This window comes from Dromiciops gliroides, chromosome 3, assembly GCF_019393635.1.
Source record: "Dromiciops gliroides isolate mDroGli1 chromosome 3, mDroGli1.pri, whole genome shotgun sequence".
Classification (NCBI taxonomy): domain Eukaryota; kingdom Metazoa; phylum Chordata; class Mammalia; order Microbiotheria; family Microbiotheriidae; genus Dromiciops; species Dromiciops gliroides.
In genome coordinates this window covers 390,340,097-390,357,050 of record NC_057863.1, presented here as the reverse complement: position 1 = coordinate 390,357,050, position 16,954 = coordinate 390,340,097, and the positions used below count along the sequence as shown (strand labels likewise).

General features: G+C 40.7%; 1 protein-coding gene across 1 annotated transcript in view; it reads right to left on the bottom strand.

Moving 5' to 3' along the window:
- The window catches only part of GLI2 (GLI family zinc finger 2), a 320,135-nt gene that overhangs the window by 16,108 nt on the left and 287,073 nt on the right, over positions 1-16,954 (bottom strand). The window contains exons 9-10 of the mRNA XM_043995795.1: positions 12,718-12,849; positions 4,148-4,297 (exon numbers count right to left, since the gene is read on the bottom strand). Coding sequence (XP_043851730.1) covers positions 4,148-4,297; positions 12,718-12,849 — 282 coding nt within the window. The remainder of the gene's footprint in view (positions 1-4,147; positions 4,298-12,717; positions 12,850-16,954) is intronic.

The following is a 16,954-nucleotide window of genomic DNA, read 5'->3' as shown; positions in this document are numbered from 1 at the left end:
TCCTGGGGACATAAAGAACAAGTTTGATTCTCTTTTTCATTATCACAGCATTTCAATGCAAGAAACTTCAGAAGAATTGTCTTCAACCACAGCCTTCTCAATTTTGTAGCTTAGTCAGGGCTCAAGGAAGGAATGGAGTAAGGAAGACCTGAGTTCAAATCTAGTTTCAGACGTTAGCTGTGCAATCCTGGGCAAGTCACTTACCCTCTAGTTGCCTCAGTTTCCTCAACTGTAAACTGGGGATAATGATAGTACCTACCTCTCAGGGTTGTTGTGAGGATCAAGTGAGATAATAACTGTAAAGCACTTAGCACAGTGCCTGGTACCGGGCAAGTAATATAAAAATGTTTTCTTATTCTTATTATTAAATTTAAAATAGGGGTTCCCAACCTATAATATGCATATCCCTTGGAGGGGTGGCATGAGAAGCTTCTCAATGGGGACATTTGATAAATAATTATAGTATCTTATTAAAATTAGTTAATATCTTTATTTTCTTTTTTATGAGTACTTGCACAGTAAACTAGAATTTATTTCCTTTCTTATGTAATGGGGGGGGCATAGGAAGGTTAACTAGAAGCCAAGAAGTACTGGGATGAAATAAGTCAGGAACCCCCACTTTAAAACAAAGTCTGTTCTATATCAGTGTCTGACACTAAGAATATCCTTACCTATAGACAGAATAATTAACAACTCGTGATATTTAAAGGGTTGAGAGCCTCTTCTTCAACAGCTTCCTCTCATCTGCATGAAGCTTCAAAATTAAATATTTATTCCTTTTGTTTAATGTCTAGATGCCTAACTTCTCTACCTTCTCAGCAGAAATGGGGGCTATGGGTGTGGAATACTGCATATCAAACAAGGCTGATGTGTTGGTTAATTGTGCTGAAGTGTTTTTTTCTCTTTCTTTTAAATTCTTGGGGGGGGGCGGGGCAACAGGGGTTAAGTGACTTGCCCAGGGTCACACAGCTAGTGTTAAGTGTCTGAGGCTGGATTTGAACTCAGGTCTTCCTGAATCCAGGGCCAGTGCTTTATGCACTACGCCACCTAGCTGCCCCCACTTTTAAATTCTTTTTAAATTCTTTTAAAGGCATGGCTCACTACATAAAGGAGGGAAGGATGGTTTCATAAATGCAAGTGAAATAAAAATGAAAGATATCTATAAAATAAACCAACAGCTAAAGCCTCAGGGCCTCTAGAAATCTTCTTTTAAAATATAACCACTTTGGGGCAGCTAGGTGGCCCAGTGGATAGAGCACTGGCCCTGGAGTCAGGAGGACCTGAGTTTAAATGTGGCCTCAGATGCTTGACACTTACTAGCTGTGTGACCTTGGGCAAGTCATTTAACCCCAATTGCCTCACTAAAAAAAAAATAAACAGAAATAAAATATAACCACTTTTCATTCTATACAGTAACAGCAATGTTGTGATGATGATCAGCTGTTAAAGAATTGGCTCCTCTGATCAATACAATGATCCAAGACAATTCCAAAAGACTCATGATTTTTTTTTTTTTTGCTGGGCAATGGGGGTTAAGTGACTTGCCCAGGGTCACACAGCTAGTAAGTCAAGTGTCTGAGGCCAGATTTGAACTCAGGTACTCCTGAATTCAAGGCCGGTGCTTTATCCACTGCGCCACCTAGCTGCCCCAAGACTCATGATTTTTAAATAATGCTACCTCCTCCAGAGAGAAAACTGATGAACTCTGAGTGCAAATTGAAATATAATTGTCTCACTTTATTTTTCTTGCTTTTATTTGGAAATATGTTTTATATGATTTCACATGTCTAATTGATATCATATTGCATACCTTCTCAGTGGGTGGTGAGGGGGTGGATGGGAGGGAGAGAATTTGGAACCCAAAATTTAAAAAAGAAAAGAATGTTAAAAATAAGTAAATAATAATTTTAACATATAAGCACTTTTAGAGTGTGAACTCAAGTTGTTATCACTTATTAAACCTTGGTGTGAATTAGTTTTTGAGATACTTTCCCTGATGAGAGCTAGGAGATCAGAGCCCTGAGCAAGTGGAAATTTTTGATAGGGAGAAGAGGAAAGGTCAATTTGGAACATAAGTCATTCCCCAGGGAGACAGGCCCTTGGCAGCTAGTGGGGAAGTAGTGGGGTGATCTTTCTGGACAGCTGAAGGGCAGGCCAGCTTGAGGGGGCTGAGCAAACTGGTGGTAAGGAAATGGGAGAAAGGAGAAGAGCAGAGTAAAGAATGGTGCCTGGGGCTACATTTGACAAGCTCATGCTTGCTTGGCTTCAGCTCAATCTGTAAAGAGATGACTTTGGGGCTCTAAGGACTACCAGTAATGTTTGGGGAGGTCTCTCACACAAAGGCTTTGGGCAGTGGGCCTTATTGACAATTCACATTCTGCCTCTTTGGGTGGGTGAAGGGTTACCCACAGAGCCTCAGTTAGGGATTTCTTTTTCCCACTTAGGACAAGCCCAGTGAAGAGGAGAGAACCTCAGTGGCACAGATACAATTGGGCTACAAGAAGGGGCACTCCAGTCCTACCCACCATCAGACTGGGGGGAGCTTTGGAGGAATTCAAGTCTTCTGAGGGATGCTTGGTAAGATAGTTGTGGGGCAGCTAGGTAGCACAGTGGATTCAGGAGGACCAGAGTTCAAATCTGACCTCAGACACGTGACACTTACTAGCTGTGTGACCCTGGGCAAGTCACTTAACCCTCATTGCCCAGCAAAAAAAAAAAAAAAAAAAAAGATAGTTGTGCTACATGATAGTATGAGATGAATGAAAAACATGAAGTGAGGGGTGGGGTTGGGTGATGTGGGGGTTGTAATGGAGAGGAAGCATATCACACATGACATCACTCCCTCCCTCCCCCACCCCAATATCATCACCCTGGAGCAAAGCTTTGTTCATTCCTCACTAGATTCAATGATGGTTCTATTTTGGTAGAGAGGCTTAGGGACTCAGAGTCACTACTGATCTAAGGTATGATGTCTCTATCCTTTTGGGCAGAAAATTCTAACTTGGGTATATTTCTTTTAATTTGCCTGGACTATATTTTTCTATAGGATACTGTGAAGTCCTCTTAAAAGGTGGCACAGCCAGGCCAATACCATGAGAAGTTGATGATGGCACCAAATAAGCAGTCATCCCCTAGTCTTCTCTTGTGCAATTTGCTCCCTCCCTCCTTCCTTTTTTTTTTTTGTGGGGTAATAAGGGCTAAGTGACTTGCCCAGAGTCACACAGCTGGTGCCAAGTGTCTGAGGCCAGATTTGAACTCAGGTCCTTCTGAATCCAGGGCTGGAGCTTTAATCCACTGAGCCACCTAGCTGCCCCCTTCCTTCCTTTTTTTTTTTTTTTTTGGTGGGGCAATGGGGGTTAAGTGACTTGCCCAGCATCACACAGCCAGTAAGTGTCAAATGTCTGAGGTCAGATTTGAACTCAGGTCCTCCTGAATCCAGGGCCAGTGCTTTATCCACTGTACCACCTAGCTGACCCCCCCCTTCCTTCCTTTCTTAACCAACATTTCTAGTTTCCCATGTAGCATACCAGAGATGAAAAGTTTAGAGCCTAAATGTTTTGTTTAACATTCATTTTAAAAAAATGAGTTTCAAATTCTCTCCCTCTCTCCCACTCCTCTCCTACTCATTGAGAAGGAAAGCAATATGATGAGCCTAAATGTGATGGTTTCACTGTCATGGGTTATGGGAAGGGTTGCTATAAAACCGCTGGCTAATGTGCTCCATTTTCCATATATTTATTGCACTGATACACAGTCCATTAGATATCCTTAAGAGATTAGGATGAGTGATAGGTTCAGTAGGTTCATGGATTGTTGAACAGGAGAAAAAGGGGATGACTTGAGAAGCAGCAGGTAAGGATTTAACAGATGTGACTCAGGTGGCAGTAAGAATGGGATGATAAGGGAAACTAGAATGGACTTCTAAGAAAAAAGGTCTGGAAAACCAAGTTTTTTTCAAAGGACAGAAGTATTCTTGATTCCCAGTTTGTTCCTTTTTCTTAGAAGCTCAAAACATTTGGTCAACAATTTCTGATACCATTTAAAACATTCAAGTGATGTAAGAAGTCTAAGTAGTTTAAGCCATCTTAGTTATACCGTATGACAGCAGAAGGAAAAATCTCCCTGCTAGGACCATCAGTCTTCTTACCGTGCATTTGTGAGGCTTCTCGCCAGTGTGCCTGCGCATGTGGACCACTAACATATACTGAGCCTTGAATGGCTTCTGCTCTCGGGTACAATCCTGCCAGCGGCAGACGAACTCCTTCTTCTCCCCATGGATGTGGTCATTGTTAATGTGCTGCAAGAAATAAGGAAGCTGATTAAGAGGACTCAAATCCAGTCTAATCAAAAAATTTTTGATGCATTAGAATGATGGGTTGAATAAGAAGATGAAGTTTAATAGGGATAAGTTTCAAGTCCTGCACTTGTGTTTAAAACAACTCATTAGTTGCACTCATTAAGTGCATCAGTTCATGGAGAAAAGACCTGGATGTTTTAAATGACTGTAATCTCAAGATGAATCAACAGGATAATATTACAGCTAAAAAAAGGAACAGTAGGCTTTACCTTAAACTGAATTATGAGTAGCATACGAAAAACCAAATCAAAACCAAAAACCCCAAGAGGTAGCAGTTCTATTGTGTAGCATTTAAAACAGTTCAAAGGACCTAAGTTCTGAGTAATTTAATAATTTTATTAATGATGCCAGTATGCTTATTAATAAAAGGATGGTCATCTGGATGTCTCTTTCAGACCAAAGACTCCTCACGGCAGTGGGCTCACAGTTTCTGTGCTCTTTTGAAGAGTAGCTGTTCCTGAGGTGGCAAACAACTATGATTCATTGACAATTAATGAGAGAATGAATACTACAATGAGAGAGTGGGCTATATTACGATGAGGGTCTTGTGATATGTTACTTGAGTCGCCCAAATCTTGGTCAAAGAGACATCAATTTCCATATCACCTGTCTGACAAAAGGGAGAGTCAATGCTTCCCAGATCTGAGTAAAGATAAGGAATGCATCCATTAGCTCAAACTTATAATTTCTTTTATTGTCTTTGATTAGATCTCAGTCATCCCGGCTGGATGTTTTAGAAAGATTTCCCACACTGGGTGATTTCTGGATGAGGAAGGAGAAAAAGGGAAAAACCTTGGTCCTAGTACAATAATTAGTTATTAAATACAAGAGGGAAATAATAATTTCTCACAATTGTCTTCTATTTTGGTGAGATCACATATAAAATACCTCATTCAATTCCAGGCACCACATTTAGGAAGGGCATTGATAAACTGGCACACATCCAGGACATGGTGACTAGGACAGTTACAGCACTCAAGACCATGTTACACAAAATTTAACTGAAAGAACTGAGGATACTTATTGCATGGAGAAGAGAACACTTGGGAAGATGATAGCTATCTTTATAAAAGAGATGTTATGTGTTGAAGGGATTGCACTTTTTCTGCTTGGCCCCAGGGAACAAAACAAAGATCAGTGGGTAGAAGTTATATATGGTGACAGATTCAGGTCTGATATAAGAGAGAGCTTCCTAACAGTTAAGGATACCCCAGAATGGGATGGACTCCTTCTGGAGGTAGTGAGTTCACCATCACTATAGATATTTAAGAGACAGCTTCATTATTACTTGTTGAGGAAGTCCAGCCTCTGAAGTCCCCTTCAACTTCAATATTCTGTAATTCACATAGATAAACATAAAGACACTGAAGGAAATGATTAAGTGTTTAGAATGCACATGGTACCATTCATGCTGTTATCTCATCTGTGTAGCCTATGCCAATGTCTTTCTTTGTAAGGGAAAAGAAGCTTCTCAGTATCTGGGGAATAGGCTAGGAATATAGCATTCCCCACCATGATTTCCTATATTTGCTGATGCATGATACTTCACCATCGGAGATTTCTTTCACTGTTTGAAATCTTTTAGCCCTTTTCAAACAGATTCACTTCACTTCTCTGGAACTCAGATCCTTCATCTATAAAATAAGGGAGTTAGACCAGAAGACCCCAAGTCCTAGTTCTAATATTCTGTGATTCAATAATCATTTCAAAGCCAAGACTATACTCAACAGGAAAACCACAAAACACATGGATATCTACCCATGTTCCTTTGTTTTGTTTCCTTTTTTCATTGTGTGGTAACAGGAAAACTAGACTGAAAATAAGGATAATTGGGTTCTTATCCTAGTTCTGGTATCCACTCTCTGCGTGACTCACTTAAATTCTCTGATTTGTTGTTGTTCTTGTTTTTTTGTTTTTTGTTGGTTTTTTTTCCAGTTGTATCCAACTCTTTATGCTGCCATTTGGGTTTTCTTGTGAAAGATATTGGAGAGATCTCTAGCTCATTTTACAGATGAGGAAACTGAGGCAAACAGGGTTAAGTGACTTGCCCAGGCTCACACAGATGGTAAGTGTCTGAGGCCAGATTTCAACACAGGAAGATGAATCTTCCTGACTCTATGCCCAGCACGCTATCCACTGTCTCCATCCACCTAGCTGCCCCTACATTCTGAGTCTGAATTTAAACATTTGCAAAATGAAAGGGATGGACTTGATTTCCTGAGTCTTGTCTAGCTCTAAGTCCTAGATCCTGTGATCTTTCTGCACCCTTTTTTGCTGCCATGTTATTCAGCATGTCTTCTTATAACACGTGCAAGAGTATCTTGAAGTTGTGGCTAAAGCCCATCAATGGCAGAGAGGTGAGCAAATTGATGATGTGTTAACCCTTATGCCTTTAATCTAATGATCTGCTTATTTAAGGGGTGGCAGCATCTTCAATGCATGGGGTGTTGTTATCACACTAAAGCTTAGTGTTTAATTCCTCAAGTTTAATAGCTTTAGAAAATACTGTCTTTTTGTCCTCCCAACAGCTAGGGAAGACACCCAATAAACAGGCCATCATGATGAGAAAAGAGATGACGATTGTACATAACCTAAACACAATCCAAGTCAGAAAGCAGACGAGAGAATCATTCATTCTGGTCAGCATTTTGTTCCAAATGAAGAGGTAAGTTAAATCTGACTTTAGCAAGAAACAGAGCAGGATATTGGAAAGAGGCTGCAAGTGACTAGATGGATGACCTTGAGAAATTCAAATCACTTTCATGGACCTTAGTTTCATCATTTGTCCAATAGGGATACCTGACTTATCTACCTTGTAGGGTGAGACCAAATGAGATGAGATCTGTGAAAGCAATTTTCAGAGTAAAACACTATACAAATTTAAAGTATTATTAGGGATCCTTCCTCCCCTCCCTCTCTCTCCAGCTTCTTCTTCCTTCCCCTCCTCCTTCTTCATGTAATTTTGGGGAGCTCTAGTCCATATTGTTCTCCCCCCTAATAAAAAAAAGCAAACCCTTCCCAATCTTTTGAAATTCTGTTTCTCTAGAGTTAGTTTTCTTGTTTTCTGTCCAAACATAAATTCCACTGGGAGATCCATTGCCCATGAGTGGTTAGTGTGGATGAGTTTGTCAAATCCTTTGATAAAAACAAGTAAGGAGAAGGATAGGAGAAAGGAAAGAAGAAGGGAGCATGAGGAAGGCTCTGAAGACCATGGATGGAGTACTTTGGGGTGGTGGTATAGGGAAGGGGAAGGGCACACAATAGTGAGCCTGTGATCAGTGATGACAGACTCAGTCAGCTTCATAATTTTGCCACGGAATTACACAACTGAGAAGATGTAAGAAAAGAGAGAAGCTCGCTGGCATTGTTCTACCTCTTGTAGCAACAGTGATTTTTCTTCCTTGGTGGTGAGAGTTATGTCACTGACACAACCAAATTCCTTTTCCTATTCCTATTCCCACCCAGACTTCAATGTACACATACCACCAGGAGCTTCACATTGAAAGTTTATCCTTCAACCATAGAAATAATTTTCTACTTTCTCATTTTGGATTAAGAATTTGGGAGGGGGGGCAACTAGGTGGCTCAGTGGATAAAGCACCAGCCCTGGATTCAGGAGGACCTGAGTTCAAATCTGGCCTCAGACACTTGACACTTACTAGCTGTGTGACCCTGGGCAAGTCACTTAACCCTCATTGCCCCACAAAAAAAAAGAAAAGAAAAAAAAAAGAATTTATGGGGGCAGCTAGGTGGTGCAGTAGATAGAGCACCGGCCCTGGAGTCAGGAGTACCTGAGTTCAAATCTGGCCTCAGACACTTGATACTTACTAGCTGTGTGACTCTGGGCAAGTCACTTAACCCCAATTGCCTCACTAAAAAAAAAAAAAAGAATTTATTCCTTTAGTATAATAATTCTAGAAAGCAATTTGAAATTATGCAAATAAAGTGACTGAATATTAATACCGTTTGACTCAGATTTCACTGCTAGGTATATACCCAGATGAGGTTATTGATGAAAATAAAGGTCTAATATACCAAAATATTTATTGCAGCATTTTTTGCAACATCAAAGAACTAGAAACAAAGCAGATGCACAGTCATTGGAAAATGAAGGGCTAAACTGAAGTATGTGAATGTGATGGCATATCATTTTATAAGAAATGACAAATATGGGGGCAGCTAGGTGACACAGTGGATAAAGCACTGGCCCTGGATTCAGGAGGACCTGAGTTCAAATCTGGTCTCAGACACTTGACATTTACTAGCTGTGTGACCTCAGGCAATCACTTAACCCTCATTGCCCAGCAAAAAAAAGAAAAAAAGAAATGACAAATATGATGAGTACAGAGAAGGAAGCAAGGAGAGGCTGATGCAAGGTGAACTAAGCAGAGCCAAGAAAACATACATGAGGACTACAACAATGTAAACTGAAAGAACAACAATCACAAACAATAAAGATGAATGTTGTGAAATTACAAAGTATAAGCTTTGTCCCAAATTAGAGCTATTAGAAGACATCTCTCCCCACTCCTTTGCTGAGGTTGAGGTGGGGTGTCCACAGATGTGGAACCTTGCATAGATTTTTTTGATGTATTGATTTGTTTTGCTGTTTGTGCTTTTCCACTTTCTCTTAAATAATTTGTATATGAGATGGCTCCTTGGTAACATCAGGGGGAAGATTTTGTGGGAAATTTAGGCAATTTGAAAACAAAAGATATTAAAAATGTATATTTAAAAAGGAGTTCATTTCTTCACTAAGATGGGGCTTCAGTTGTCAACTAGATAATGTCTGGATAATAATGATAATAGCTAACATTTATATAGTGCTTTAAGGTTTGCAAAGTACTTTACATATATTATCTAATTATACTGGCTTTAAATGAAGGAACACTGAATTATTGGCTTGTTAGAGCCCCTTCTCCTTCATTCTTTTCTCTTCTGCCTTCCTTTTCTTATTTCCTTCTGCCTGTCCCTTCTACCCTCCTCCCCCACTTTTTCTCCCTTCCTTTTCTTTCATCTTTCTGCCTTCCATCCTCTCCCTTCTCCCCTCCCCCAGCTACAACTTCTATAACTTTGCAACCCTGAGATTGAATGGAGGGCCTGCCCACACTCAGAGCTCCATTATTACCCAACTGAAAGCATAGGCGTTGAAAAGCATTATGGCCTCAGTGAAGAGAGAAAAAAAAAGGCAATGAAAAGCAGTCTTGCTTTCTATGGTATAGGACTGAACTTCATGAATATGAATATGGGCATTCCCGACAAGTGAAATCTACAACACTTTGAACTATGGCAGATAATCTCATCATATTAGCCCCACTTTCCATTTTTAAAGCCTTTCAAATGATAAAAATGCTTCTTGACAACTTTAAACATTTTTTTCTTATTGGTTTACTTAGCAACAAATTGTTAATAATCTGCCCAGCGCCCAAGCCTGTGTGCCGTGTTCCCACTCGGAGCTAAATCATCATCCATTTTTGGAAGCAAAGAAAAACGCAGCTTTGCAAATGGGCCACCATGTTATCCTGAGAAGGGCAATGCCTGCCCATTAGGAAGCCTGGGGGAATTCTGGAAGTCTTGTCAAGTACCAGGAAAGATAGTTCTCTCTTCTTCTCCTCTTTATCGCCAGTTAAAGGCTCTCTGGTGGAGAATTTCTCATATGGGGAGCTAATCCTCCAATTCTGACATTTAAGGCTTTCTACTATCTCACTCTATCCTAGGCTTTCATCTTTGTCAATCCATGAACAAATACTTATTAGGCACCTACTATGTGTCAGACATTTGTCTAGATGCTAGGATTACATAGAGAAAAGCAACCCCTTGAGGTAAACCCTTTCCTGTACCCAGACTGATTTATCTATCCTCCCAACTCACCTTGCATTTTCTCCCAATTACACATTGGCCACATGGAATTAGTTTCTGCTGGCTTCCTTTGTTCATCTGAATCTGCCCATTCTTTAAAATTGGCTAAAAATTCTACCTTTTCCATGAAGCCCTTTCCAACTATCCCAGTCAATAGTGTTCTTCTCTCTTTTCTCCTATTACTGTCTATATACCACCTACTGGGTGCTTATACTATGCTGTCTCTTATTCTTAATCACCTTTTCTCAAGTGCCTTATTATTTTATATTTCACCCTTTCCCACAGCACTGGGCACATGGCCTTGTACAGGGCAGGAGCTCACTTAATATTTGTTGAAATATTAACCAAATTTTTTTTTCTATTCTTCCCATAGACGGACCCATTTCTGAAGCATTGAAAGATACCTTTGTAGGGTAACAACACTGAGCTTATGGAAAAAAAAAACAACCCTAGAGCTAAAACATTTTAAAACTTCAGATTATTTTCCACATTCTACTGAGTCATTTCCTTGGGGGTCTGTCCTTCACTTGGATTTTTCTTCTGACTTTTGTAATTTCAAAAGATTTCTTATTTCATCATTGTGGGTACTTCTTCCACCAAATGTAGATTGCATCCCTTCCACAGCTTAGGAGACAGTACTGTAGGCATTGCTATGGTCCAAGAAATTCCCAGCTAATGGCCAGCCCTCTGGGGATGAGCCTCTTCAAATCTGAGTAGGTCGATCTGTGAAAGATAGTGGGTCTCTCCTCAACTAAACATAACTCTGCTGACTAAAGGCAAAAAAGGGCTGTGGCCCGGCATGATGCCTTCAGGAGAACCTTAAGCCTGGACCTCTGGGCTTCCAGCCCAGACAGAGGGACAAGATAAGCAAGTTCTAGAAAGAGGAGATTGAAAGCTGAGGAATGGGGAGACAGCCTTTGAAAATGTATTTTAGACAAAGAATAGGATGTTTTGCTTTATACAGTGGATAGGAAATCCACCACCCAAAGTGTGGGATAAACCTAGAAATTTAGATGTAATTCATAGGTGTTGGATCCATAAATAGTTAACTTTTTATATACCTTCCAGGGACAGAGAAGATGTCTTTATGGAGACATTCTGGTCTTCTTGGGCAATGTTTTGGGGATGAAGCCTTTGTAAGGAATTGGTAAGCAAGCCCAGAATTTTCATGAGAAAAGAAAAGGAGAAAAGGCAAAGGGAATAAATAGTCTTATGAAATCAGCAAAAGCCTGAAAAATTAGCCAACAGCTTTAAATTGATAGAGCTGAGAAAATATTAATTAAGTCTTCTGGAAGTGGTCTGGGGAGAAGAACAGTCTAGTTTCTTTTAAGTGATAACAGAAAACTTCTGAGTATTTCATTCAGTAAGGGATTCGCCCTAGCCTGGGGTTCTTCAAAGTCAAACCTGCCTAATAATCACAGTCAGTTTCATTTCAAGAGGAATGTCTACTGTTCTAAGAGAACATTGTATACAGGAACAGCAATATTGTTTTACGATTGACTGAGAGAAGAGGTTACTTTGTTTATTATAAATACCCAAATTAACTATAAAGGACATATGAAGAAAGACACTAACTATATCCTAAGAATTGATAAATAGAAGTATGTCTAGGATAATTTTACACATATATGTATGTGTATATGTAAGTGTAAGTGTACATATATGTGTACGTGTATGTGTATATATAGTAGCCATTTCTAGTGCTGGAGGGGAAGGGAGGAAAAAAAGGAAATGTACCTGATAATTTTGTTGCATATTTGAAAGTAATAGCAAGTTGCGCGTAGTAGATTTGCAGTTTCATGTACAATCATCTTTTTATAGTACTATGTTATGGATATACTTGTTTTATTACATAAATTAAAACCAAAATTTAATCTACTCAAGAGGCTTATTGAGGTGTCAGTGTCAGGGGGGCAGTGATTCTGCACATGGTATCAGTTGGACTTCTATTCAGATAAGCACCATTTCTGCAGTATCTCACTGAACTGGAAAACCAATGAGCAAGGGGAAGCCCTTTGGGGCCTGATGCCCATCCATCCCCATAGCACTCCTATGAAGAAGGTAAGCCAATCAAATAGGAGGCCAGGTGCTGAATACTTCCTTCATCCTCTGGCCTTCCATGGAAGCTCAGTAGCATCAGGTGACTCAAATCTGTCATCTTCTAAAGGCAAGTTCTTTCCCGGGGGTTGGGCAGGCTCTCTCCCTGTTCCAATTATTCTGATACAGACATTCATACATGTGTGTACATGTACATGAAGGTAGATCTGGCCCAGCCTGTCACTGAAAATGCTCCTAACAGCATGAAATATGAATGTATCAATGTCTCCCCTCTGCAGACAAGTTCATCCCTGCCATGTCATATTGTCTCCATGACATAATTCTTTTTTGCATATTTTGAAGTCCCCGGCACAGACTGGTGCTGTCTGGAGCCTTCTGACAAAGGGCCGGCCGGCTGTGGCCGTGCTGATTTATGCCAAGGGCCTCTCCTCACCATCACTTACATGGACAAGTTGCTCCTGGGTGTCATATTCCTTGGCGCAGCCTTCCCAGTGACAGTTGGTCTCATAAATAACCTCAGGCTCTTGTTTGCATTCATCTTTATCCAAATCCTCTTTGAGGTCTGTCAGATGCTCCTGGGGGAGGAGGGGAAAGAACACATAAGTGAGCGTGTTTCACCTGGAGACATGAATAATGTTTGTGGAGATGACTTCATCAGAACTAGCCGGACACCCTTGGTCTACAGCAGGAAAAGAAGGTACTGACACCTAACCCCCCCCTCCCTTTCCCATTTGGCACTTGAAGGTGGCTGGAAGGATAGGGGATGCATTCTAGGGAGTCACTGAACTCTACTCTCTCTGATCCTTATTCCCATTTTCACTTCACAGTATTTTTGTACATTAACATAAAAAGACAAGCAAAATATGAGAGGAGATATGGAACTGGCCTTGTAGTCAGCAATATCTGGGGTAAGTTAGGCCTCTGACTTAGGCTACCTATGTTGTTGTGGAGTACCTTACCCTTCAGGGTCCCCAGCCACTGCATTACAGTTATATAGTTATATATAATATAGTTATAGTTACCCCCTTGTAGTTAAGAAAATGAAACAAAACTAACCCTGGAGCCCATAAACTGCCCTTTTTGGGGGGGGGTAGGGCAATGGGGTTAAGTGACTTGCCCAGGGTCATACAGCTAGTAAGTGTCAAGTGTCTGAGAGCAGATTTGAACTCAGGTCCTTCTGAATCCAGGGCTGGCGCTCTATCTACTGTGTCACCTAGCTGCCCCTTAACATAGCAGTTTTATAATCAGTAATTTACAGTAACTTATAGTCTTAAATCAGAAGTTCTTAAGTTTTTTTTTTCCTTTTGGTTATGGCCTCTTTAGGCAGTCTGGTAAAAAATACAGGTCCCTTCCCAGAACAGCATTTTAAATACATAATATTACAAAGGAAACCAATTGTATTGAAATGCAATTACAGATTTCTTCTTTTTTTTTTAAAAGCAGTTTATGGTAGATAAAGCACCGGCCCTGGGTTCAGGAGGACCTGAGTTCAAATCTGACCTCAGATACTTGACACTTACTAGCTGTGTGACCCTGGGCAAACCACTTAACCCTCACTGCCCCCCTCCCCCCCAATTGCTATGTTATAATCTGCATTGGTAGAAGAAATTTGCATACGGAAAGTTTCCAATAGTGACCAAGTAATATGTGTACCCTTCATCAAAGTAAGACATAACCTATACCTACACAAGTCTTTGTCACACTTGTCCCTCTATACAGATGAATGTAAATGCCAATCATACATGAATTATTCTTTTGGTCCTGAAACACTCTAAAAAGATCCAGCATGGTGAGGATTTGTATGTGTACTTTAGCAAAGGCTCATTTAAATGAGACAAAAACAAGAGTCACCATAAGCTAAGAGTTTTTACCCTGTGGTTGGAGGTGTTGTAACTTTGTCATTCTTTTTAACCATTTATAAGTTAGGAAGTCTGGGAAAGGAAAGAAAAACACCAATAGCTAAGAGATTCTGGGCTAACTTCAAATGTTTTTGGCAGTCACAATATTAAAATCCACTTGGGTTTTCATGCATAAACTAATAGATTAGGCAAGTAGGTGGTACAGTGGATAGAGCACGGGACCTGGTCTTAGGAAGACATGAGTTCAAATTTGACCTCAGACACTTACTAGCTGTGTGAACCCTGGACAAGTCACTTAACCTCTGTCAGCCTCAGTTTCCTTATTTATAAAATGAGGATAACAATAGCACCCACCTTACATGATTGTTGTGAGACTCAAGAGAGATAGTATTTGTAAAGTATATCACAAACTCAGAGATGGAAGGGCCCAAGGTCTTGTAGTCTGACCCCCTCATTTTACAGATGAGGAAATATTCACCCATTAAGGTAACGAGCTTATTATCCAGAGTTGTCTAGAATCTGCATAAATATCAGGTTTCATTTAGCCTGTATAAGGACAAGTTTGGTTGAGATTAGGAGGTTCAGCTTTGCTTCCACCTAGCTACAGAGGTAAGAAATCTGATGGCTTAGGTGGCTTGTATTACCTCTATCTTTGGTTGTCACGTGGTAGGGGCAATTAACAATAATTTTGGATTATGAGAAGGCATGGAGAAGCCAAGACACTTGCCTAAAGTCACTGAGTAAGTTGAAATGAAGAGTTTTTCTTATCATAGATGACAAAGTTTACTCTTCTTAATAGAAGACAGTTACTTAGGAAAGAAGGGCAGCATAAGTTTGGCAGGGATACAAGGTGAACTATGTTCTTTAAAACTCTTTTAAGAGACTTCTGCAGTGGAGCCAAGATGGTGGAGGGAAGGCAGTGAGCTCTCAAACTCATGACATGATCACTCCAAAAAACATCAAAATAATGCCATAGGACAATGCCTGGAGCAGCAAAACCCACAGAAGAATGTGCAGAAATCATCATCTAACCAAGAATGGCTTAGAAGGTCAGAAGGAGGGAGCTCCTATGCTGAGACAGGAGTTGAGCCCAACCCCACAGTCACCCTGACACAGATCTAGTACCAGGAAGGCCTCACCAGAGAAGGAGATCCTCAGAGCCTCTGAATCAGCAGCAGTGCCAGTGTCATCTGGAACTAAGCTCACAGTCTGATGAGAGGGCTGAGCCCTTGGCAGGGGGGAGACTACAGGGGTCTATGCTGGTGCTGAGGCAGAACTTGGGTTTTTCACCCCTGCTGGGAACCAGGAGGTAGGCTTGAGTAACAGTGGTCCAGGTGGGGGAGGGGCACAAGCTCATCAGAGCTGACAAGCACAGCACACAAAACTGGTTGATTAGCAAGTTGGTCTGGGGTCATCTACAGACCAGGGAACAGGCCAGGCAAGTGAAGAACCTGATCCTCCTTAAATCATACCACCTGGGACTTCTGAAGCTTGGGATACTGCAGCCTGGAAACAGTGCCCCACTTTAAGGAGCTGAAAGGCAAGATGAGCAGACAGAAAAAGGTGAGGACCACAGAAAGTTTCTTCAGTGACAAGGAAGATTGAGGTGCACTCTCAGAGGAAGATGTCAATGTCAGGACCCCTATATCTAAAGCTTCCAAGAAAAATATTAATTGGTCTCAGGCCATAGAGGCACTCAAAAAGGACTTTGAAGATAAAGTTAGAGACGTAGAAGAAAAACTGGAAAGAGAAATGAAGGTGATGCAGGAAAGACATGAGAAAAAGTCAACAGCTTGAAAAGCCAAATTGGTCAAATAGAAAAGGAGGTACAAAAGCTCTCTGATGAAAATAATTGCCTAAGAATTAGGATTGAATAAATGGAAGCTAGTGACTTTATGAGAAATCAAGACGCAATAAAGCAAATCCAAATGAATAAAAAAATAGAGGGCAATGTGAAATATCTTCTTGGAAAAACTGCTGACCTGGAAAATAGGTCCAGGAGAGATAATTTGAAAATTATTGGTCTACCTGAAAACCATGATCAAGGAAAGAGCTTAGACATCATCTTCCAAGATATTCTCAGGGAAAATTGTCCTGATATTCTAGAAGCAGAAAGTAAAATAGAAATTGAAAGAATCCATCCATCACCTCCATAAAGAGATCCCCAAAGGAAAACTCCTAGGAATATTATAGTCAAATTCCAAAGTCCTCAGGTAAAGGAGAAAATATTGCAAGCTGCTAAAAAGAAAGAATTCAAGTACTGTGGAGCCCTAGTCAGGATAGCACAAGATCTAGCAGCTTCTACATTTAAGGACTGGAGGGCATGGAATATGATATTCCAGAGGGCAAAGGAATTGGGATTACAACCAAGAATCACCCACCCAGCAAAGGTGAGCATAATCTTTCAGAGGAAAAAATGGAACTTTAATGAAAAAGAAGACTTTCAGATATTTGTGATGAAAAGACCTGAACTGAAGGGAAAATTTGACTTTCAAATACAAGATCCTTGAGAACCATAAAAAATTGGAGTTGGGGGACATACCTGGGGTTGTGTAGTGGGTGACTGTCTTGTGTCTAAGGCTGGATTTTGGCTGGGATACCCCTGGGTCCAGGGTGGATGCTTTGTCCACTGTGTCACCTTGCTGCCCCATGATGACATCTTTAGGGTAAAATTGAGGGGTGAGGGGAATGCACTGGGGGAGGGGGAAGGGCAGAGGGCATGGGGTAAAATCCTACATGAAAGAAACAGGAAAGGAAAGGGTTTATGGAGTGGGGGAAGAGATGGGGGAGGAGCAGGGCAGTAAATGAATCTTACACTCAT